We start from the raw sequence: 26,633 nt of genomic DNA, 5'->3' as shown, positions 1-26,633 counted from the left end.
AATTCCAAAATATTAAAACAGTAACAATATACACCTCATCCTATTGAAAAGGGTTTACTTATTTAGAAACAATACCATAAAAGGCCCACATTAAGATATTGATGTGTGTATGCTTTCTTGCAGTTCAAAATCCTGATAAATACTGTACAAAAGGAATAGCTGTCGCTGGGCAAATCAGAGCATTCACTACTTAGTGCAGCATAGACGGCATTGTGGCTGGTTGTCTGAAAAAGTTGAAGAGCAAGGTTAGACAGATCAGGAAAATTGAAGGAGCTAGTTTACTATGGCTAGCTGGACTGAAGAAATGAAACGGTCCATGTCTCTTAAATTGTGCTGGATAACATAGAGGGTGTACAGTATATGCTATTATGGTAATAGTGATACTTGATTCAGTACCGGTAGTTATGTCTGTTTTCAATGAATATGCTTATATATTCATTTGGCATGGGGGCAAACACAACCAACTATAAAAGCCATGTTTCAGGATGTTTTTTCTTTTCACAGTTCACCATCTTCTCCAGCATCTGGCAGTCTTCAGAAGAAGACATTGGAATCAGAAGATATGGCACAGAAGAACAAACTGAATGGTATTTATGAGAGCTATCAGTCTCTTGGTGCATCCGTTCCCAACAGACTCAGGTGTAGAACCCTTGATGAAGAGTCTGATAAGATTCTAAGGCAGCTATTGGGAAAAGACTTAGCAGACAATGTTTCTAGTCCTGAAAAACTCTCACTGGAATTCCAAGATGGGCTGGCAAATCGTACTGGGAAACGGATGCCACTGGAGAAAAGAGAGTTCAAGTTGGCTCGCCTAAGGCAGATTATGCAGAGGTCTCTCAGTGAATCTGACACAGACTCCAATAACTCAGAGGATCCGAAGAATACACCGATTAGAAAAATTGACAAACCAAGGCCACAGCCTATAGTAGAAAGTGTGGAAAACTCGGAAACTCTTCAGATGATGATTAAAAAACATACACAGTCAAGCACCGCAGGACGGAGGTTTGTTTTGGGGCTCAAATCCAAGTCTGTGGATGGCCAAAGTCCATCTCCAACATCAGAAAGCAGTGATCCAGACAATGAACTTCAGTACCAATCAGGGAGCATACTTCAGTCTTCAGAATCTGCACTTTCTTCTTCTTCAACCAACTCCTCAGCACAGAAGACAACTAGCCCAAAAAGTGCTTTAAAATCACCATCCTCTAAACGTAAGACTTCCCAAAACCTGAAACTCAGGGTGACTTTTGAAGACCCCATTGTTCAGGTAGAACAGACTGAGGTAGATAACGAAAATAAAGATAAAGATGGTGGAAAGACTTCTCCAAAAGCTTCAACTAACAGTGAAATAGGGGAGCAGCAGAAAAGGACATTTGGTGCTTTACGGTCTATTATGGAAACTTTTAGCAACAACCAGAATAACAACAATAACTCTCAATCTGTGAACAACGTCAAAGCACCTTCATCGTCATCGTCATCATCACTGTCTTTTTCCTCATTAGGCAGAAAGTCAACAGATACAAAGGCATCACTTGCAAATGGTGGAAAAGGAAAAAACAAAACTGTAAGTGAAAAGAAAAATACCGTGCCTTCCATAACAAGATATACAAGCCAATAATTATTTTAATTTTGTGACCTCAGACATTGGAGTTGATTTACTTCACGTAGTATATTCAAGATTACCAGTCATTAGATATTGTGGCTACAATTTTTTTTTTATTTGGGCTTTTTTTCCTTAATTTTTACCTGGTGATTTTGCCAGTTACACAATTCCTGTACTAGGGTGACAACTCTCACTCATCATGGGACAGATGAATAGGACCCATTCACACTTTATGTACTCCTTCACCCTAGGACAGGAAGTGTGCTAAAGAATAAGTTCACCTTTTAGAACAGGTTACACGTTACACCCATATTTAGGGTGTAACATGTAACATGTTCTTGTTCTGCTCCACACCCCCTCACTGCCCCCCCTCAGTGTTACATCAGATGGGAGTTCTTCTTGCTGACCCCCTATCAGATTTTGAAAACAGCGTGGCTGTGCAGTGCTCTCCCCACACAGCCGCACCATTCATTCACAGAAATCTGTGAATGAAAAAACTACAAGTCCTGTCTTCCACCGCAACAGGTGGACTTATTTTGAACGAACTGCAGGCATGCTGATCAGTATGCTCTTAATTTATTGACTATGCCTACAGCTCTGAAAATTACAGCTCGTACAGAGGTACGGGCAACAGAGCTGCAAGCAGTGTGTGAAGGAGACTGACATTGCCCCCTCATGGGTGCAATACTTTGCAGGCTCCTGTTTTAAAAAATGATAAATTAATTAATTTTTTTTTTTTACCAACAATAAGATGTGCAATCATTATTTTTAATGAAGGTTGATCTTAGCCTTTAAGAACATGAAATGCCTCCCCTCCTCTGTTCTTCATAACAAGGTAAGGTGTTTTGTACAATAGTCCATGGAGAGAGATAGAAACAATGTAAATAATAAATGTGCACAAACAGATGGCACAGGAAGTTAGCTCACAAGATTTCTAGCAGAATCAACAAGCTTTTGTGAACTTTTCAAACAGATATGACAAAACTCTTTTAATGGTATAAATAATGGATCAAAAGCAAAAAAAAAGAACAAAGCAAATTAGAGAAGTTAGGGCATGCATTACTTTAAACAGTAAAGGCTATTCTTTTGAAAAAAATGTTCATTTAACTTAGTGAATAAGGTGAAGCTTTGTTCACTTCAGTCACCCAATCACGTTCTAGAACTTTTTTTTGTACATTAATGCTTCTTGCACCTAAGTGAGCATTCACTTTACTAGGTAAATGGTCTCTGCCCCTACAAACATATAGTCCGGTAAATCAGCTGTAGCTAAGGCAGAACTTCAGTGGGTGCAGAGGATGTAAGTACATCAAATGAAAAAGGCGTCACTCTCCTGACCAGCCTTCATAGTATGAGAATGAGATTGGCTTCAGCCTGCAAAAGGCCACAGCCTGGATGTCTTTTGCTCCACCCACCCCACTAGGGGCTAAACCCTGGTGGGTGGGGCAAACTGTGTCAGGGGCATGGCCTTTTGACAGAGACTGGCAGGTTGAAGCTGACCTTACTCTCATACTTTGGTGATTGGCCAGGGGAGCGACATCTTTTTCATTCGATATATGCACTGCTTTGGATGGGCTTTTTGACACCGTGCATCCCTTTACCTGAGGATCCTGGGAATGCAATCCCCAACTACCCAGATAGCAAGCAACTGTGCTGCAAGTTTGAAAATGAAAAAAACAGAAATTGCAGCAAGTCCGCATTGCATGACTCTAGCTCAACTTTCTTTGCAAACATTCTGCAAGTCTGCTGTAAGTTCTGGTTCAGTTATGTTGTGCAATAGTCATCCCACCACAGGGGTCACTGTGACTTGCAGAGCTCTTGCTGTAGACTCACCACTGCAACTTTGCTCTTGTTAGAGACTTGCCACACAAATTTGCTGCAAATTGGAAAAGTGCCAACTTGAACTTGTGCTTCAAGTGCTCTTCAAGTGTACAACTTGTCAGTGAAAATGTGCAGCAAGTTAACAGACTTGCATTTCAACACTGCCAGAAATTTGTGTAAAAATGTCCTTGCTATCTGGGTATAAGTGGCATTCTAGGTTCAGCTTAGGGTCGTAGAAGATGTGTTACAGTGTCCTTGAGGTCACAGTGCTCATAGCAGCTATTCCTCTTTTTTTTCTACGTATGTTCACATTACATTCAGTTCAGAACAAAACAGTATTTCACTTTCAAATTGATGTATAACCTTTTCGTGGGCTTATCATAGAAATTTACTTTTTTTTTTTTTTAACCACTTGAGTACTAGCCTCATTTTGGGATTTAGGTGTTTTCATGTTTAAAACAGTTTTTTTTTTGCTAGAAAATTACTTAGAACCCCCAAACATTAACATTCTTTTTTTCTAACACACTAGAGGATAAAATGGCGGTCATTGCAATACTTTTTTTTCACACCGCACTTTTTTGGGGAAAAAAATCACTTTTTTGATTTAAAAAAATAAGACAACAGTAAAATTAGCCCATTTTTTTATATTGTGAAAGATAATCTCCAAAAATCTCCATAGGCGACGTTTAAAAAATTCTACAGGTTGCATGTTTTAAGTTACAGAGGAGGGTTAGAATTATTGCTCTCACTCTACCGCTCTCGGTGATACCTCACATGTGTGGTTTGAACACCGTTTTCATATGCGGGTGCTACTCACATATGTGTTCGCTTCTGCACGCGAGCTTGGCAGGATATGGCACGTTTAAAAAAAAATGTATTATTTATTTTACCTTTTATTTTTTATTTTTACACTGTTTAAAAAAAAATTGTCACTTTTATTCCTATTACACGGAATGTAAACATTCCTTGTAATAGAAAAAAGCATGACAGGACCTCCTAAATAGGAGCTCTGGGGTCAGAAAGTCCTCAGATCTCATATTTAGACTAAAATGCAATAAAAAAAAGTGTAATTTCAAAAAAATCATTAAAAAAATGGCCCTTTAAGAGCAGTGGGCAGAAGTGACGTTATAACATCGCTTCCACCCAGCAATTGTAGGGAGATGGGCGGGGCCATCTTCCCCTCACTTGTCTCCATACCTGACAGGAGACAGGATGCGATCGCCGCTGCCCAAAGGCTCTGGTAAGTGGCGGAAGGTACCGGGGCGCAATGGGAGGGGGGGCCCTCTCCCACCACCGATAAAAGTGATCTTGCGGCGAATCCGCTGCAGAAACCAATTCTATCTTGTAGTGGACTGCCCCGCTGAAGAAGGGGAAACTGGGTTATGGCAGCTAGCTGCTGCCATAACAACGATGTCCTCCTTCAAACAGCCGCGGTAAAACTGCGGCAGGTGATCCGTAAGTGGTTTAAGATTACATTAAAAATATAAACATAAAAAAATAGTAAATCTTTGTAAACAAATAAAAACACTATGCAGCTTTTTATTATAGTGCTGAAGCACACCAGCAGGTATTTTTATGTTACTGTATATAAAAGGAATCAGATTTTTTACTAGAACCTTTTAGCAGTCATTTACTGCTAAAGAGATGGAAAGCACTCTCAATTTTGTAAATATAAAATAGTATGTATTTGGTTTATTTGAGTGATATTATTTAAATATTTTGTTTACAGATTTATTATCTATTTTTATTTTGTAATATCAGGATATATTATTATTTCGACTATCCCATATGGATAACTGACAGCTGCATGCGTAGTTATAATATATTTCTTCTGCTCTTTTGTTTACAGTTAGCTGTCAGACAGCGTATTTCATGTCTGTCAATACGCTACATGTTCTAGCTGCAGTTAAAGGTCTGGTTCACATTTACTGAATTATTATAGACTTATAGTAAGTAAAGTTCAAGGATTGTATGTTAACACATATATATAATAAACATACAGTCATGTGAAAACTTAAGTACACCCCATAGAAATTGTTGACTTTTTCAACAGGCAAACATTGGATTTTTTTTTTATAAAACATTGCCAACAGATAAAGATGTTATACTTGAATAGGAACACAAGAAAAATGTGCCTTTTTAATTGTTTATTCAATAAAAATATCAATAATTGTAATAGTGTCCTGTGAAAAAAAGTTAATTCAGATAAGTACACTGTTGGTATCAAAAGCTGATATTGACCCCGTAGCAGAAATTACTTCTTGTAGGCATTTTGTCAAACAGGTTTCCGATATCAGTTCATTGACTGTGCAAAATGCCCGTCTCAAAATCGGAATCAAAAAAATGAATCAAATCAGAGCTTTGACTAGGACAGTCAATTACTATTATACTTTTCTAATCATATCTTGTTGGAGTTTCCAGTGTGCTTCAGATTATTATTGTGCTAAAAGAATAATTTTTGCTTCAACATTTGAACAAATAACCTCAAATTCTTATAAGGCACGCTTGTCATAAGATGAATGTATAGTTGACTCGATGATTCCAAGCTGCCTAGGCCAAGAAGCAGCAAAGAAACCCTAAACCACAACATTTCCACTCCATTCTTCACTGTGGTTATGAGATTTGTCTCCTGAAATAATGTAGTTGCATGGTTTAAAATATGTCTACTGTTACTATGACCAAACAACTCTATCTTTGATTGATCAGTCTTCAGAACTTTTTTTCCAGAAGGCCTAGTTTTTGCCTATATGGCCATGTTGTTTTGGAAAGCAGCAGCTTTTTTAAATCCACCTTTCATGCAGATTAAATTGGTGCAATCTCTTTCTGATGCACTTTGAACCTAACTGAGTTACCTGAATACCCTGCAATGACATTTTTGGGTGTTTGGAAACTTCTTTTTTAGCATCAACTAACTTTTGGAATGAATTTGCTGGGTTGGCCAGTCCTGGTCAAAAATTAGCAACTTTTTGAAATAAATTCCACTTGTAGACTATTTTCCTCACAGCGGAATGATTTATTTTAGATAATTTGGTGATATTTTAGCCTCCCTTGCCAGACTCATAGGCATCCACAACTTTTTCTGAAGGGCCTTAGAGAGTTCTATTGGTCATGGTATGATGACACCACACGTGTCAGTAACAAACAGAACCCCAGGCCCCGGATGTCTAAGGTTTAAATAAGACAAGTTCCACCTGCGTTCTTCCTAAGGACATTTTAATCATTGGCACCTAATGTTGAACACCAGACTCTAATTTATGGATTTGAAATTGTGGAAAATGTATGGGGTGTACTTACTTTTTTCATAATACAAATCTTAATTTTAGTTAATTTAGACCATAAAAATGAATACACCATGTCAATGTTATGTGTAATTTAAGAGCTAATATTTGCCTGTTGAAATATGTGAGAAATGTCAACAATTTACATTGGCTGTACCTAGTTTTTAATATAGCTGTGTGTTTATGCATATATTGAGACACTGGTTGGCAGGATTGTGAAAGGTGTATATGTGACCTGCGCCTGCAAAATCCTTAAATCATTTTTGCGGTCACAGCATACACTTTAATTTTTAACATCAGCATTGTAATAGCAATATAAATAATAGTTATTTTTTACAATACAATATAGGGTTACTTCGAAAAAATCTCCTTTTATGTTGTGAGTTCTGCCTATCTGCTTGCCATTCCTTTCCACAACTTCCTGGATTCCCTGCATGCTTTGCAGCTTCTCTGCTGTTTACTTTCTACTTTTAAGGACTACCGTATTTTCTGGCGTATAAGACGACTTTTTAACCCATTAAAATCTTCTCAAAAGTCGGGGGTCGTCTTATACGCCGGGGCTCGTCTTATAGGGCGGACTGGAAACTTCTGCGATCGCCGTGGAGGGAGCTCCAAAATGCTGCCGCCGCCGTCGCATCAGCCCTGTATGCAAGCTACAAGCTGCAGGCGTCTGGGATGCCGGAAAAAAAAGACATACAGCGGCAAAACAATGCAAAACACGCCTCGTTTACCCATCTGGCCCGCCCTTCTATCATATTACCATACCTCTTCTCTGACGAGCTTTCACTCCTGAGGACTGGAGCGAAGAGGAGCAGGCACGCATGTGCTAGTTCTGAGAAGCAGATGTACAGTAATAGGATACAAGAGTGGGCCAGACAAGTGAAAGGGGCATGTTTTGCATTAGTCTTGGAGACAGGGAGAGCTGGGCAGGCAGGGAGAGCTGACCAGACAATCATTTGTTTAAAGCAACCAGCAAATCGCCAGTAAGGTGGCTGTTATACCACATACAGTACCAGTAAAATATCTACCGGTATACCTGTACATACAGTGCACCAGTATCTACAGTACAGCAGTATCTACAGTACAGTACAGCAGCAGTATCTACAGTACAGTACAGCACCAGTATCTACAGTACAGCACCAGTATCTACAGTACAGTACCAGAGGGGTAGACTTATACGGAGAGTATATCCCAAACACTATATTTTAACTGGAAAAGTTGGGGGTCGTCTTATACGCCGGAAAATACGGTATATATCCCATGTTACTTTGCTTAATGCAAGCAGTGATCCCTGTACTGACTCCGCCTCCTGAAACTCCTCCCCTCAGCACCTCTGTAGTTCAAAAGGCAGGCTCTGTGAATTGACACAGCAATGTCTACTCACCGGGCATAGTAAATATGTGTCACAAAATTCAAGGAAGAAAATGTGTGTGGATCTTTGTAAAGTAAGTTTACAAACCTCAAGATCAATCAGAGTAGGCTACAAATAATTGAAATACAATGTAGAAATGTATATATAAATTTACATTTTGACCATAGATATGCTTAAATGTGCATAGGTGTACCTGGGAAAATTCATGCAATATAGGCAAAAAAAGTGGACACTGCAAATATTGATTTGATTTAGAGCTCTAAAACCCCATACACACTATCAGATTTTCTGTTTCTTTTTTTCCTTCAGATTTACCAAAACCATATATAATATGAGGTCAAACCTTAGGAGTTTCAATTTGTATGCAATCAGGTAGGCCCTTGCACTACATGGTTTTGGTAAATCTGATAGTGTGTATGGGGCTTTAGGCAGCCCTGACCGCGTGCATTTTTTAACTTTGGTTTCCAACTCTGGCATCTTATACCTTGGGAAATTTTCTATCACTTCCTGTTGTGATCTCGGGACAGGAAGTAAGAGGAGATGTCCCAGCAGGGCCAAAGCAATTAAAACTGAGAGGGGTTTACAGTAAATGTGCCCTACTATATCCAAACCTTCAGTCAGTGTGAGAATTTTTTTTCACCTTAATGCATAGGATGTATTAAGGTGAAAAAACAAGAGGGTTTACAACCCCTTTAAGGTATAGTTTGATTTGGGGTAAAGCCTATTTTTGTGAATATTTTAGCTTAGTAATGTTGGTAAGTATAGTATATGCAATGAAACTGTGCACTGTCTTTTTACATATTTAATTAATGAAGCAAGTATAAAAAAGCATGTTTTTCTTTATATATGCACTGTAATTTAAGCATGCTGCATGCTGCATGTACTGATCTTTATATTACAATTCCCTAGGAATCTTGTGTCTGCTGTGCCAAACTTTCCTCTAGTGCATTGCTCGAAGATCTTCTTCCTAATCATGCATGGTATGTGGGGGTGCTTTTGATTATAGCGGTTTCCTTTCTCTTTTCTATGCTATTTTGCACATTTATTTGCATGCTCCTTTGATATCATCCTGTGAGCAGGAATATAAATCAAGTAGCAAGGCCAAAGCACGTTTGTCTATTGCAATTAGCAGTGCACATCTTTAAGTCTGTCTTGCTGACAGGCCTAGCGATGTAGATTTGGCTATGCTGCTTCGCCTCATATAAAAAGAGAAGACCTTGTCATAAATTCATCTTGCGGCATGCTACATCTTGGCATGACTCTCGGTCTCTGCACAGCAAGAGTCATATAACAGATGATGTGAATGGAAACTACATTTCCTGTCATGTGTGGGAAAGTCACCTCCAGAATTCTCAAACCTGGATAGTGCAAGCCCAGGATAGATTATGGTGGACGGGAGCTCATAAAATTCTGTTTACATTTACAATGTGTCAGTAGTGAATTTGTACTTTACCGAAGGTTGTGGAAGGAAGGTGCTACATTCATTGCATTCTTCACTTTAGCTTCAGACTTGTCTCTCGTGATGCTTTGTACACCTCAGAATTAGCATTTATTATGGTAGCATAGGCAAAAACTGCTATTTTTCGTATACTATTCGTTTGTAATATAAAAGTTTAGGCATCTTAGATTGAGGCTACTAGTTTTTTTTTTTTTAAATGTATGTTTATTGAAAATTTTTTGCAAGACATTAAAAAAATACACATCTGGTACAAACAATCAATATTGTCATCACAAACGCAACATAGAAATCAGCCTAGAGTGAGTTTCACGTTATTAAGGCATATGTAGATAACAATAAGGGGGGGGGGGGGGGGAGGTACACCATGGATCTGGATACAGTAATTGCATAGTGAAAAAAAAAGAAAAGAAAAGAGAGAATTCGTTGGAGATAGGAAGTATAAATTCTGAGGCATAACCTCAATAATTTGCCCTAGGAGGCATATGACAGTGTATCAGGATACAGATTCTAGGTTAAATGGGGAATTGTCCCATATATCCCACACCTTAGAGAATTTGGGCAGGGAGTTCTGGACCAGTGCCATCATATGTTCCATCCTGCGTATTTGCGCAGTGGCAGAAATTAGTTGGGATTGCGCAGGGGGAACAGGAGACAGCCAGTGGGTAGGTATTACTCTCTTGGCAGCTAAAAGAATAAATGCCATCAATTTTTTAGCATGTTTAGATATAACCGGGACCGGAAGGCCCAATAAGTAGTGTGCGGGGTTCAATGGGACATCTATCCCCAACACTGATTAGAGCAGGGATTGAACCGAGGACCAGAAAGGTATAATTAATGGGCAACCCCAAAAAATGTGATGATGTATACCCACATCTCGCAAACACCTCCAGCATAACCGGGATAATGAGGGGTCGTATTTATGCAACACTTCCGGGGTTCTGTACCAAAACATCAAAACCTTATAGGCCGTCTCTCTCTGCTCCACGCACCTGGAGGCTTTAGAAATGGAATTCCAGATCTCCTGCCATTGAGAAAGGGATAAAGGGGTAGGTAAAATCTTGGCCCACCTCCGCATATAGAGGTGAGATTCTAATGTAGGTGAGGATGAGTCGTGTAGTATCTTTTATATAGAGGATATGAGGCCTTTCTGATAAGGGCCACGAGGCTACTAGTTTTAGAGCGGTTGTAACCACTTTCATCTGTCCAGCAAAGGTGGTTTGTTCCCAAGCAAAGGGGTAGGTGCAGAACAACTTTACAAGGATAATACAGGTGTCCCGCCAATTCTGGGCTCTGTTCATTAATGGCACAGACAGGCCTTGCAGCGACACACACACTCTCCAGTCTGCTAGCACAAATCTCAAATTTAGGCCACCTGTGACTTACTCCAGGATAAAATATTTGGAGTGGAACCGGTGCAGTGTGCTGACCAAGGATCCCACCCACTCTTTCCCTGGCCAGACTCCTGAGCCTTCAAAGCAAAGGAATTTGGATTCTTGTCAAAGGCTTTTTACCTCTGCAGCCATTTCACCACACAAATCATCCCAGCTTAGGTAGCAAGTTTATGCCATTCTAGAGCATACACTTAGCTTTCTAGGATTGTTTATGGCAATATATAGTTTATTTTATATGAGGGTTCTACAAAAAGTTTTACTTTTTACAACTCTATTAAACATAAAAAATTGTGGAAACTTTTTAAGGAGTCCTCGTATATTCAGATATTTTTTTCTTTTTTTAATGTTTTTAACCACTTCAGCCCTGGAAGATTTGGCTGCTGAATGACAGGGCCATTTTTTTTTGCAATTCAGCACTGCGTCAGTTTAACTGACAATTACACGCTCATGCGACGCTGCACCCAAAAAAATTGACGTCCTTTTTTCCCCACAAATAAAGCTTTCTTTTAGTGGTATTTGATCATCTCTGTAGTTTTTATTTTTTGGTCTGTAAACAAAAAAAAGTGACAATTTTGAAAAAAAAAGAATATTTTGTACTTTTTGCTAGAATAAATATCCCCATTAAAAAAAAAAGCTAATTTTTTTCTCAGTGTAGGCTATGTATTTTTCTACATATTTTTAGTAAATAAAATCCCAATAAGCTTATATTGATTGTTTTGCGCAAAAAGTAGGGGATAGATTTATAGCATTTTTATTATTATTATTTTTTACTAGTAATGGCAGCGATCTGCGATTTTTATCAGGACTGCGACATTATGGCTGACACGTCGGACACTTTTGACACATTTTTGGGACCATTGGCATTTATACAGCGATTAGTGCTATAAAAAATGCACTGATTACTGTAAAAATTTCACTGGCAGTGAACCACTAGGGGGCAGTGTAGGGGTTAAGTGTGTGTGCGTGTGTGTTTTTTTAACTGTAGGGGGGCAACACCAGGGGACGAGCAAGGGGTTAACTGTGTTCCCTGCTAGATGTTTCTAACTGAAGGGGGAGGGGACTGACAAGAGGAAATGACAGATCGTGGTTCCTAGCAAATAGGAACACACAATCTGTTACTCCTCTCAGAAGAGAACATGAATTTGTGTGCTTACACACACACACACACACACACACACTTCCCTGTTCTGCTTCTCGTGCTCGCGATCACTCATGGCCGGCGGTCATTGTGACCATCGGCCACGAGTATTGGCACCCCCTGCGTGAGTGCCGGCCGTCCTAATCGTTCCAACCTGCCACAGTAAAATGATGGCGGCTGGTCGGCAAGGGGTTAAAGTAAAACGCATTAACATACAGCATCTACTGCTGTAGGCCAATAAAGTAAGAAAAAGGCCTAGTTTGCATAGGTGTATTACAGCATATACCCTTACAAGGGCCATGTTTGTCCACATGAGGATGTGCAGGTGTTCCATGGATCCTTGTGCTGGCAGTCTCATTCATGTCAATAGGGATGCAACAGATGCACAGACACAGCGACTGCTCCCAATCGAACAGCCGTGCAGGTGCTGGTGCATAGGCCCCCCTCAGGGCTGTCAAATTGGGAGCAGCAGCTGTGTCCATGCAGCCACTGCATCCCAATTGACATGAATGAGACCACCTGCATGGGGATGTATGGAGCACTTATGCATTCCTGTGTAGACAAACATGGTCCTCACCTGGGTGTACACTGTAGTACACCCATGTGAATAAGACCTTAGGCAAAATAGACCTACTAAAGAATTGGGGTATGTTCACTTTACAAAGTACATATTCACAGATTTGTAAATGAGATAAAGCTAAGTGAACGTTTACTTTGAAAAAGTACCTAATCATGTGCAAGGAAAAAAAGACAGGATTTTTGCACACACATTATTGGATGATTAAAGTCAACACAGCTTCACCTGATTCACTAAGCTAAACGTGAAAAATGTACTTTGCAAAGTGAACACCCTATTCTCCTGTAGTAAATCAAAACCATTGTTTCTGTTCTTGAGATTATAGGGATTATATTAGTACATAGGTCTGTGCACTGGGCTTGGGCACACCCTAATCATCCTGTGTGGTGCAGATTCCCCCCTGTTTAACCCCCACTTACTGGGCACTTAAACCCCCCCCCCCCCCCTGTCCAGACCAATTTTCAGCTTTCAGTGCTGTCGAACTTTGAATGACAATTGCGTGGTCATGCAACACTGTACCCAAATGAAAGTTTTATTTTTTTTGCCACAAATAGAGCTTTCTTTTGGTGGTATTTGATCACCTTTGTGGTTTTTATTTTTTGTTTTAAAAAAAATGTAAAAAGACAGAATTTGTTTTAAAAACTTTTATTTATATATATATATATATATTTATATATATATATATATATATATATATATATATATATATATATATATTTTTTTTTTTTGTTATAAAATTTTAAAACAGGTAATTTTTCTCGTTCATTGATGTACGCTGATGAAGCAGCACTGATAGGCACCTATAGGTGTCAGTGATGGGCACTGATGGGTGTCAGTGATGGGCATTGATCGGTTACACTGATAGGCAGCACTGCAAGGTGGCACTGATTGGCACTACTGGTGGGCATTGATAGGTGGCACTTGTGGACATTGATAGGTGGAACTCATGGGAATTGATAGGTGGCACTGGTGGGCACTGTGGGCACTGGCAGGTGGCAATGGCAGGTGGCACTGGCAGGGGGTACTGGTGGGCACAGATGAGGCATAATTGCCTCTTCCTTTTCGGGACCGATGTCCCTTGCAGATGAGTTGGTGATCAGCTTTTTTTTCTCCTGCCGCTATTAGCGTGAGGAGTAAAAAAAACGATTACCAAGCTTTTGTTTACATCATGTGACCAGCTGTCATTGGCTGACAGCTGATCACATGGTAAGGGGTCGGGGACCAGCCACTTACTTGGATCAGAGATCACCCAAGTCTCATTGGCTCAGTGATCACAGCACGCTCCGCGAGCGGCATGCAGGGTGCCCGCAGAGAGCCTGCACAGGGAAGGCCGTTATATGATGACCTCCCGGAAATTCAGGTCCGCGCTGTGGCCTTCATTCGGCTATAGCATGGACGTCAAGCGATTAAACCGCTGATCTTTCACCAAAGCCCCCTAATAGGGCTCCTAAAAATTGTGTGAAAAACTAATACAAAATTAGATTGTAAAAAATTATAAAAATGAACAATATTGACACCAATCCATGCCCTACTGACACTGTCCACTGCTCTACTGACACCGTTAGTATAAATACACCTGCACACACACATTTGTGTTTGAGCTTTGAGGTGCACACCCTAATGCAATAGGCTGTGCATACCTATGTATTAGTACAAGTAATTAATATAGTTATAATATTATAAAATAATAACACTAAGCAAGTCATTCCCTGCTTTATATATATATATATATTATATATATATATATATATATATATATATATATATATATATATATATATATATATATATATATGGACAATATACAGCAGTAAGTCACACAAGTCATAGTTTACAAATATTTTTCTTCCTCAGTGGTGGTCAGAAATTCCCATACTGGATTTGTTGGTATTTTTAACATCTAATACACTAGTCTTATTACTAACAGATAACCCACAGCATAGCTGAAATAAAAAACAGTACAACAGTGTGGGTGCTAACCACAAACACATCCCTGTACAAGATGATTTTAATTTACTGCTTTTCCTACGCAAAACAAGTACCATGTATGTCTACAGCCTCAGCAGAAACGGGATTCTCCATGGATGTTCCATGTCTAGACAAGGCAATTAGTACAATGTTTACTAAGTAACCAAACAAAGACAGTTGCAGTTGTGTGTCCTTAGAATGAATGGTATGCTTTGACCATGATGTGTTAAAAGTTTCCTAGGGACAAGCATTGCAGTGCAGTGTAAATTGCAGTGGAGCGTGCTGCCAGAAATGGCACAAGCTCCTTTTTTTGGTGTGTTTCGGTGTGTTAGGCAGCCTGTCCAGATGAATGGGCCGCCTTAACACAGTGCATGCATAATGTGCAACAACAGTGTAAACCCAGTGTGAATTTTCTACAGGAACTATGCTTTGTGAATATATGACACAAAAGTTACTTTATGCTTAAGAAAAAACTCTGGCTTTGGGTTCTGGGAAATTTGCAGCTGGTAAACCAACAAATGTTCGGAAATCCATGTTCTAAATTATAAAAGAAATTGGGTCACATCATTTGAAGCTGATCCAAAAAAAATATATATCAAGAACTTAGTGGCTCAAATAGAAGCAATTCCTTATTTTAGAACAGCTAACTGAGAGTCCTGACCCCAGTCCTGTTGAAATGCTGTGGTATTATCTGCAACAGAAGACATCCCAAAATTACAGTATACATGACCTTAAACAGTTTGCTATAAAGCAAGGGTCTCTAAACTGCAGCCCGGGGGTCAGATGTTGCCCTTTGCTGGCCTTTATCTGGCCCTTGGGACACTATTCCTCCCAATGATATGAGGCACTATTACTTCCACTGATACCAGCAATGGGGCACTATTTCTTCCACTGATACCAATGATAGCATACTATTCCTCCTACTGATACAAATGATGGGGCACTACTCCTTCTACTGACCACCAACCCTGAGGCCATATTTATTTTCACTTAATTTTCTACCCCGGCTGGCCACAATCTAATACCTCCTCCCCATGTCTGAAGGACAGTATGTATTCTGCTACATATTTTTGGTAAAAAAATCCCAATACGCATATATAGATTGGCTTACGCAAACATTATAGCATCTACAAACTATGGGATGTATACTGGATTTTTTTAATACCAGTAAGGGTGACGATCAGTGACTTATAGTGGGACTGCATTAGTAGATCAGGCAATCTGACACTTTTGACACTTTGTGGGAACCAGTGGCGCTAATAAAGTCATCAGTGCTAAAAATATACATTGTCACTGTACTATTGACACTGGCTGGGAAGGGGTTAAACATCTAGGGAGATCAAAGGGTTAAATGTGTGCCTAACCAGTGTTTATGTGTATACTGTGAAGTGCTTTCATTAAGGGATGTGCTGGTGTTTATTCCCTGCTTTGCATGGAAACAAAACCAGCACATCACCGCCTACAGCCAACATAGCTCTGTATTGTTTACTTAGACAGAGCTCTCTCCTGTCTTTCTGCCTTGCTGATCAGCGAGTGCTGATGGTAATCTATTGGCCAACAACTGCTGATCGGTTTCTGCTTTGACTAATCACAACACAGCCGGTGCTCCCACGGCATGCGCGCCCCCCCTGCCCAGAAAAGCAGAATTATATATATATATATAATACAGTGGTGTGAAAAAGTGTTTTCCCCCTTTCTCATTTCCTGTTCCTTTGCATGTTTGTCACACTTAAGTGTTTCGGAACATCAAACCAATTTAAACAATAGTCAAGGACAACACAAGTAAACACAAAATGCAATTTGTAAATGAAGGTGTTTATTATTAAAGGTGAAAAAAAATCCAAACCATCATGGCCCTGTGTGAAAAAGTGATTGCCCCCTAAACCTAATAACTGGTTGGGCCACCCTTAGCAGCAACAACTGCAACCAAGCGTTTGCGATAACGTGCAATGAGGCTTTTACAGCGTCCTGGAGGAATTTTGGCCCACTCATCTTTGCAGAATTGTCCTAATTCAGTTACATTACAGGGTTTTCGAGCATGAACGGCTTTTTAAGGTCATACCACAACATCTCAATAGGATTCAGGTCAGGACTTTGGCTAGGCCACTCCAAAGTCTTCATTTTGATTTTCTTCAGCCATTCGGTGGTGGACTTGCTGGTGTGTTTAGGATCATTGTCCTGCTGCAGAACCCAAGTTCGTTTCAGCTTGAGTACACGAACAGATGGTCGGACATTCTCCTTCAGGATCTCTTGGTAGATAGCAGAATTCATTGTTCCTTTTATCACGGCAAGTCTTCCAGGTCCTGAAGCAGCAAAACAGCCCCAGACCATCACACTACCACCACCATATTTTACTGTTGGTATAATGTTCTTTTTATAAAATGCAGTGTTCCTTCTACGCCAGATATACTTGGACACACACCTTCCAAAGAGTTCCACTTTTGTCTCATCGGTCCACAGAATGTTGTCCCAAAAGTCTTGGGGATCATCAAGATGTGTTGTGGAGAAATTGAGACGAGCTTTGATGTTCTTTTTGCTCAGCAGTGGTTTTCTTCTTGGAACTCTGCCATGCAGGCCATTTTTGCCCAGTCTTTTCCTGATGGTGGAGGCATGAACGCTGACCTTAACTGAGGCAAGTGAGGCCTGCAGTTCCTTGGACGTTGTTGTGGGGTCTTTTGTGACCTCTTGGATGAGTCGTCGCTGCGCTTTTGGGGTAATTTTGGGCGGCAGGCCACTCCTGGGAAGGTTCACCACTGTTCCATGTCTTCGACATTTGTGGATAATGGCTCTCACTGTGGTTCGCTGGATTCCCAAAGCTTTGGAAATGGCTTTATAACCCTTTCCAGACTGATAGATCTCAATTACTTTCTTTCTCAATTGTTCCTGAATTTCTTTGGGTCTCGGCATGATGTGTAGCTTTTAAGGATCTTCTGGTGGACCTTACTGTGTCAAGCAGCTCCTATTTAAGTGATGCCTTGATTGTGAACAGGTGTGGCAATAATCAGGCCTGGGTGTGGCTATAGAAATTGAACTCAGGTGTGGACAACCACAGTTATAGTATGTTTTAACAAGGGGGGCAATCACTTTTTCACACAGGGCCATGATGGTTTGGATTTTTTTTCGCCTTTAATAATAAACACCTTCATTTACAAATTGCATTTTGTGTTTACTTGTGTTGTCCTTGACTATTGTTTAAATTGGTTTGATGTTCCGAAACACTTAAGTGTGACAAACATGCAAAGGAACAGGAAATGAGGAAGGGGGCAAACACTTTTTCACACCACTGTATATATATGTAAGAAGGCCAGTATGGTGGCCTGAATTTATGGGAGGAGCCCGCGGGGTATTTAACCAGCCCACTCGCCTGTGGTCTTTGTCGGTTTCCTGTGCGCAATACTACGTCACTAGGCCGACTGCTCGAGTTTCGTTGCCATTCGGATAACTTCTCTCTACTAGAAGTCTCGTGGTTTTCGTTCCCGTTCGTGTTTTGTACAACGTCTCTGGCTCGACTGCCGCAGGTAAGGGTCTCGATTGACCTTCCTTTACTAGAAACATTTCTATTTTTGAGTATCGTTAAAACTTGAAATATCTCGAGTCATTCGTTACGAAACTGGGTCGTTTATCACTCAAAACGCACCATTTTCACAGCGCCCTTCATTTCACGGGCCTCATTTCAGTAGGAATAGCTCGAAGAAAAACTGCACTGTTTTCGTAACTTGTTGTGTTGTCTGCCTCATCCCCGTGTTCCACAGACAAATCGTTGCCAGTCGCATCACACGGCACAACGATTCGTACCTCTGCCACAGCTGGCTCACGTAGGTCATTTCATCATTTCACTCATTTCTGTCACTCACTGCGCTCCGATTCGAATCCAGTCGCATCCGCTAAATGCGCCGATTCGTTCCGGTGTGCCCCTAGTTGCTCGGCCTCATTTCGGTACATGCTCCAGAGCCCGCTCGTTGCTAATCGATCCGGGTCTCTGTCATGGGAATCATTTCACTGTCACCTATTACGTTCCGAATCGAAGCCAGTCGCATTTCTCAACGCACAGGTTCGATCGACGTGTCCCAGTTGCGTTGGCCTCATTTCAGTACATGCTCTAGAGCCCGCTCGTTGACGGTCGTAGGCTGCGTCCTCTCCGATTCGTAGCTCTATCATGGGAAACATTTCATTGTCACATAGTGCGTTCAGTTCGAATCTGGTTGCATCCCTGTGCATTGATTCGTCCGGACGGCCCCAGGTATTTTTTCAGCCTCATTTCAGTGCATGCTCCAGAGACCGGTTCGGTTCCAGTCTCAGTTCAGGGCCGGCCGATCCAGGCCTCTGTCTTGACAGAAGTTGTTCATTTCATTTCACTGTCACGCTCCGCGCTCTGGTTCGAATCCAGTCGCACCTTCACATGCACCGATTCGTTCCGGTTCGCCCCAGGTTATTTCCCACATTTCAGTACATGCTCCAGAGTCCGCTTTGTTGTCAGTCGCACTTGCGACACAACCATTTCGTGCCTCTGTCATGGCAATCATACTTCATTTTACTGTCACTTACAGCGCTCCAACGCGAATCCAGTAGCATCCGTGATGCATCGATTCGGTTCGGTGTGCCCCAGAGGGAACGGCCACATTTCACTTTCTCCACAGGTTGCCTTATTGTACGGTCACAAATCCAGCACTTATTTACGCTCCCGCATTAAACACAGGTCATCCCATCCTTCATGCAAATGATACGTCGGATTGGGACAGCAAAAAAAAAAAAAAAAAAAGGGGGAAAATGATGAACAAATGGTGGTGATAGTGAAAGGAATTACGACGAAACTGTCTACTCACCGGTGCACCTCGCTCGTAATAGCCAACCCTTTGCGTCACTCTTCAGTTTACTTGTTAGGCTCCTCACCAGTTTGTCATCTGTTATTTCTCTCTCCAGGTCAGTCAAGTTCAGTAGGTCCACCCTGCACCAGCTTGGACGTGATCTTCCCAGGTAAAAAAAAAAAAAAACAGAGAGAGAGAGAGGGGAAGGCGTAAAAATGCGACAGCAACCATGCTGGCATACATATAGATATATATATGAAGGCCGTGACAATATATATATATATATATATATATATATATATATATATATATATATGTATACGCGTTCGCTCCCGCCTTGGCACTCAGCAACAGGTGGATTCACTTGGTAAAATAGAGAAACAGTCTTGACTTATGTCACCCTCTATAGGTTCCGGTCGTCCATCCTTCGTCCCCAGAGAGATAGGACATCACTCCTAGGGCACGATTCACCTGGAGCCATGTCCCAAGTCGGCAGCGAAGACTTTACCGCCCCCTTGTCTCCTCGCCCGCCTTCAGTGAGCGACAGCATACAGTCCTACAGAGGTTGGACTATCCCCAGGCTGACGGCAGAGCTGAGACGCAAGGGCATTCCCTTCCCCGCTACCGCTAGGAAGGCAGAGCTTTTCAGGCTCCTCTCCACCCCTCCAGCTACAGCCGGGCCCGGTACCCCACCTCAGGCCTCTCTCCAGTCAATCTCAGCGGCTATTTCTCAGCTGCACTCAATGGTGTCGTCCTTAAACAGCACGGTCACGGACGTCCAGACCAGAGTGACGCTTCTAGAGGCTCACCCAGCCACAGCCGCCCCTGTTCCAGTTACAGTCCCGCTACCACTGTCGACAGGTAACGCAGGGACATGTCCTGTTGTCCACCCAGCACATCTGGTGCCGGCCGGCATAAGGAAGGACATCTTGGACGGCAAGGATATCAACCTTGCCTCCCTGCTTATCTCAGTCCACGACCTTGCTGAGAACAAGGCCTACACATGGGGAGACGTCTCCGTAGTCCTCAAAGCCAAGGATCCCAGGCTGAACCGCAAACTTTCCATCCCAGAGTTTGCCCTAGCTTTTGGGATGCTTAGAGACGTCATTTGTTCAGCATCCCCCGCCAGAAGGGAAGAGCTGGACTTGTACCTCCACACAGTGGTGGACCTAGGTTACAAATACGGAGGCTTCGCCTTCTATGATTACCATCGTTCCTTTTCCGCCAAAGTAGCCGCTAAACTGGCACAGTTCCAATCACCCACGGACTGGAGCCTGATGGACACCGAATTGTTCTGCCGGCATTTTGCCGACCTTCTTTCACCTCTGTGTGCCATCTGCCAGTCCTCCACCCATACCGCCCCCTGGTGCGCCAACGTCACGGCTAGCCGCCAGGTAGAGTTCCCCTCCACCTCCGGCACAGGCCAAGGCCCATCAGGCCCTACACCGAAAACTCAAGTGGACAAGTTTGGGCGTTCGGTCCGAACCATGGGGGGTGCGGCCATTTGTAATAATTACAACTATGGCTCATGTAATTTTAGCCAGTGCCGCCTATTGCACGTCTGTGTCATATGTCACAGAGCGCACCCCAGAAATCTGTGTGAGGTTAAAGCTCGCAAGGGCTCATGACTGAGCTGCATAGACGTCCTATGCCTGGGCTTCTACCTCTCCATGCACCCCACTCCTTCACTAGCCACTTTCCTCATCGGTGGCTTCACTACAGGCTTCCATACCGGCCTCATCTCCCTGCCCCACATAACCTATGAGTGCGGAAACCTCCGCTCAGCAGCTTCCGACGAGCAGGCCATTGATCAGTTGCTGCAAACCGAGGTGGAACGAGGCTTCGTCATAGGCCCCTTCACACAGCCCCCCTTCAATATGTGGAGAGTTAGCCCTATTGGGCTTGTCAAGGGCAAGTTTTCAAATAAAAATCGTTTGGTGTATGACCTGTCTGCGCCTCGTTCTTCCCACATTCCCAGCCTAAATTCCCTGATTCCTTCAGAAGAATTTTCATTAAAATATGCCTCCGTGGACATGGCGATCCAGGCCATCCTTGAAGTAGGCACAGGTGCGTGGCTGTCCAAAGCCGACATATCTGATGCCTTCAAACTGTTGCCTATTCACCCATCCCTCTGGTGCTGGCACGGCATTAAATGGAGAGATCAATATTATTTCGCCACTAAGTTAACATTTGGCTCCAAGAGCAGCCCCTGGCTGTTCGACACGTTCGCACAGTCTCTTGCTTGGATCCTTCGGCACAAGGCCTGTTGTCAGCAAGTTATCCATTACCTGGATGACTTTCTATTGATTGAACAGCCAGGCATACCTCCAAGGGACCTTGGTAAGTTAAGGACCGTCTTTGGGAATCTCAACGTCCCCATCGCCGAACATAAGGTTGACGGGCCCGCACAATTTATCACCTTCCTCGGAGTCAATCTCGACACCAGCGCCATGCAGGCCAGCCTGCCCTACGACAAACTTACCCGCATCAGGGCAGTCCTCCACAAATTCACCGGCACCAGGGGATGTACAAAGAGGCAGCTACAGGCCCTACTAGGCATGCTGAACTTTGCCATGCGAATTATCCCACAAGGTCGCTCCTTTATCTCGCGCCTGTTGGTCTGCCTTTCTCAGGCACAAGACCCGGATCAAGTCCTTAGCCTGGATGTCGCAGCTATAGCAGACTTAGCAATGTGGGACGAGTTCCTGTCCTGGAACGGTATCTCCCTGTTCATCCCGTCCATCTCACCTCTCTCACCACAGGTAGTAACAGATGCCGCAGCCTCCACAGGATTTGCGGCTATTTTTGGCCACCATTGGTTCGCCGGACCCTGGCCTTCTCAAATACTCTTGATCCCTGGGTTTAGTCAGTCTTCATCCCTTTTCGAGCTCTACCCCATTGTAGCAGCCGCCCAGCTCTGGGGTCATACCTGGACAGGACAAACCGCAGCTTTTACCACCGATAACCAGGTCACGGCCGAAATTATCAACAAAGGCAGGTCTAAGTCTCTCTCCGTGATGTCCTTCCTTCGCAGGCTGGTGCAGCTGTCTCTGCGACATCAGTTTAATGTATACTGCACGTTTATCCCTGGAAAGCACAACCTTGCCGCTAACGCACTGTCCCGTTTTAATTTCCTGTCCTTCTTCCGGCAGGTTCCCGGAGCAGATACGGTGTCAGCGCCTATCCCACACTGGTCTCAGTTGACCCTGGACTAGAGCCGCATCTACATGGAGCCACTCGGCTCATCAACCAATCACTCGCAGACAACACCTTGAAAGCCTACCAGGTAGCCTGGAAAGCGTTCAATACATTTCTGGTTGCCTCCTCAGTAGGCACCCCAACTGATGCCAGGCATATACTAGCCTTCACCTCGTACTGCCATAGTCAACTGGCCTTGTCCTTCAACACCATCCGGTTATACTTAGCTGGCATACAGCACTACCTCTCATTACAGGATCCTACCAAACCGTCCATCTTCTCATCTCACGCTATCCGAGCCGTCCTGCGCGGCATTCAGAAACAGCAACCACCACACAAGGTCAAGCGGCTCCCCATCACCAGTTCCATCTTCAGGGACATGTCCAACATGCTTATCAGCTACCGCTTCGGTGTTCTCCCCAGTGTGGTCATACAGGCGGCCATTTATCTAGCCTACTACGGCTTTCTACGACCCAGCGAATTCACCCATAACAACACACACAGTCCAGTCCTTCGCAGACGTCATCTGATCCGTCACCAGGACCACTTTCTAATCACTGGGTATGCCCCCTTATTTTGGTATACCGTCCATTAGACCAGGGCACACTTTCAGGTCCATTTCATATAGGGTATCTTATGATAGACTTGTATTGCTCAGATACGTATCGGACATAGGGCTTCGACCATAAATATATATACATGATTCTGTGCAGCCGGCCTGCACTGTAGCAGTAAAGCTACAGTGTGCAGTCTTAAAGATACATATTTTTTGTGTCTTAGATGAAAATTATATGTATTTAAAGAATCAACTGTATTCATAAGGCTTCATCGTTTTTCTTCTCAGAAAACCAACATAGGTTATTTACTTGTAATGCATTTTAATTTACAGTTACAACTGCACTTATTCCCATTTCTCTCACTCCTATTGGTGAACCCTGGCTACAAGAGAATCTTGATGCTTATGCATTTATTCGATTGGATTCCCAAAAAATAGCTCAGGAGGCAACTGCCACTTATATGATACTCCTAGACCCTTCCAAGCCCTTAAGGACTAGGAGAGGAGCCTACATTCTACTGGAAATAGACCTTAACATAGGAAAAATAATAGGTCCACTTAAAAAACTGAACCAACTTATACCTATGAATCGTCTCCTTTATCAGTTATTTTTTGTCTGCACACTACTGTATTTTTTTTAGCCACCAGGCTGAAGGAAAAAAATTAACAGGTTCCTTCATCCACACAAATGAGATGGATGGGGGAATACCCCCTCGGCAGGACATTGTGTTCTGTCAACCACTGATGAAAAAGTTTTCAACATGTCCCTTAAACTGAAGCCAATTAACCTCCCTAGTGGTAATCCCGAGTCTCGGGATCGCATCGCTGGATACAGGGAGGACACAGGGAGAAGTTACTTACCTTGTCCCCTGGATGCAGCGATGTCCTCCACGCTGTGTGATCGCGCTGTCCTCCGCTCGATTCACACAGTGCCCAAGTGCCACCGAGCTCCGTTCCCTGCGACGTTACGGCGCACGGGAGCGGAGATCGGCGCCAAATTCAAAAAAGTAAAAACACACAAAACACACACAGTACTGTAATCTTACAGATTACAGTACTGTATTACACACCCCCTTTGTCCCTAGTGGTCTGTGCAGTGCCCTGCATGCACTTTTATATTATAAATACAGTTTTTTCTGCCTGGAATTTGGAGATTGCCCATAGCAACCAAAAACTGTCCCTTTATGTCAAAGTGATTTTAGACCAACTAGAAAACAGCGATAATAAATTATAATCACTTGCAGAAATGAGCGATAGCGATTTGTGGGGAAATTCATCATCAAACACTAAATCTAATGACAGCGACAATTCTGCAAATTAGCAAATTTCTGTGTTTTTGGATTTGATTACATTATTGAATAATTTTTATTATTATTTATTATATTATAAATTGTATAATACCCGGGATGTCTGCTAGACTCTGGTTTGAACAGATTTAAGAGAGTTGTTCCTAAGAATTACAGGACTACAATATAAAACGCCACATTTCCATGCAAAATAATTGTACCGCTTTCAACACCTAAAACCAGAACTAATCATACCGCCAGAGAGGTCAACAGTTGACATCTGTTGAGCATGGGAGCCCACATACTGATCGAAATTTGGCTGAATTTTGATCAGTGTGTGGCCAGCATAGGAAAACCCCTAGAAACATTATGCCTTTGCAGAGCTAAAAGTCGTTAACATACACCAATTATATTTTTTTTACTCCATTATATATCCGTCCATTGATTTACATTTATCCATTCATATCTCTCTGTCACTTAGATGTCTCTAAACACAGCCTAAAATGTACTCTCTGGCAGAAACATCTGCAGATCTTCTGAAAACATGGGAAAGGATGAAAACATGTGGATTTGACAGTTTAATGTGCTTGGCAGTGGCTGGAATTACCAGGGTCACAACAGTCGTACTTGTGATGGGGCCCTGGTATTCCATCACTGTCGGGGAGTCCAGCGGGGTTGCTATTCACGCGGCTCTGAGCGAGGAGAGTGTCTCTCATAGAACAGCAGCACAGAGACTCCGGCATTGACAGTTCTAGTTCCCCATCTGTCTGTCCTCTCTCGCATGGGAAAGAGAGGACACAGCTGATCTGCTGCCCCTTCACACAGGAGAGGGGAGAAGGGGGAGCAGATCAGCTGTGTCCTCTCTCATCCCGTGCGAGAGAGGATGGACAGAGAGAAAAATAAAACTGTCAATGCCGGTTCTGTGCTGCTGTTCCATGAGAGACACACTCTCCGCTCAGAGCCATGCTGTCCTGAGAAGGCAGACGGCACTGATGAGATTAACTGATGAGCACTGATAGAAGGCACTGATGGGCACTGATAGGATTCATGGATGAGCACTGATGGGCACTGATAGGATTCACTGATGGGCACTGATAGGATTCACTGATGAGCACTGATAGAAGGCATTATTGGGCACTGATAGAAGGCTCTGATGGGCACTGATAGAAGGCTCTGATGGGCACTGATTAAAGACACTAATGGGCACTGATTGAAGGCACTAATGGGCACTGATTGAAGACACTGATCGGCACTGGTGGCACTAATTTGCATTGATAGAAGGCACTGATGAGCACTGATAGAAGGCACTGATGGGCACTGATAGGAGGCATTTATGGGCACTGATAGGAGGCACTGATAGGAGGCATTTATTGGCACCGATAGTAGGCACTGATAAGAGGCATTGATGGGCACTGATAGGAGGCACTAATGGGCACAGATAGGCCGCATTGATGAGCACTGATAGGCAGCTCTGATAGAAAGCACTAAAGTACACTGATAGGCTGCACTGATAGGTGGCATTGATGGCCCCTGATAGGTGGCACTGATGGGCAGTAAGGAACACTGTTAGGCGGAACTCAGGCAGTATTGATGGGCACTGATGAGCAGCATTGAAGAGTACTGATAGGTGACACCGATGGACGCTGTTAGACGGCATTAATGAGCACTGATAGGTAACAACACTTGTAGGTGGAATTGATGGGCACTGATAGGCATTGATGAGCACTGATAGATGGCACTGATGATTGGGGCACTGATTATTAGTATAAACAATTTACTGACATTCTTGACAGTTAACAGCAGTCCTTTCCTAACACAAACACAGCGTGGGAGGAAAGGGCTGTGGATACCTGGCAAGTCTGTTTGCATGTGATCAGCTGAGCACATGGTAAAGGGCTGCTGTGATTGCGCTGGATGCAGGTCCCAGGGGGCATGTGGGAAGCACAGTTTTGGGAGGATGTCCATGGGGGGCCCATCATGTTTTCTTGCACTGGGGCCATTAAGGTTCTGTCTAGTTACACCTCTGATGCTTGGTATATGTTCAATGCACAATCCATCATCCTTAATGAGAAAAACCTAAACGGACATCTGGACATACATTATGCTTGATTCTTCCCAAGCATTTCTGTGTCCTGCCAACAGACAAATGATGAGACCTTGTCATTTTATGAATCCTTGAAGAAAAGG

General features: G+C 42.8%; 1 protein-coding gene across 12 annotated transcripts in view; it reads left to right on the top strand.

Annotated features, from left to right (window-relative positions):
- The window catches only part of SNCAIP (synuclein alpha interacting protein), a 311,501-nt gene that overhangs the window by 273,448 nt on the left and 11,420 nt on the right, over nt 1-26,633 (top strand). For 8 of the 12 annotated variants that reach the window (XM_077462193.1, XM_077462194.1, XM_077462199.1 and 5 more), the window contains 2 exons: nt 505-1,561; nt 8,978-9,048. In XM_077462193.1, coding sequence (XP_077318319.1) covers nt 505-1,561; nt 8,978-9,048 — 1,128 coding nt within the window. Of the gene's footprint in view, nt 1-504; nt 1,562-5,267; nt 5,368-8,977; nt 9,049-26,633 lie in introns of those variants that run through there. The other 4 variants (XM_077462202.1, XM_077462201.1, XM_077462203.1 and 1 more) reach the window with 4 other exon arrangements.

This window comes from Lithobates pipiens, unplaced genomic scaffold (assembly GCF_037356315.1).
Source record: "Lithobates pipiens isolate NorthernLeopardFrog02 unplaced genomic scaffold, aLitPip1_a1.2 Scaffold_3, whole genome shotgun sequence".
In the NCBI taxonomy this organism is placed as follows: Eukaryota; Metazoa; Chordata; class Amphibia; order Anura; family Ranidae; genus Lithobates; species Lithobates pipiens.
This window is presented reverse-complemented; position numbering and strand designations above follow the sequence as displayed.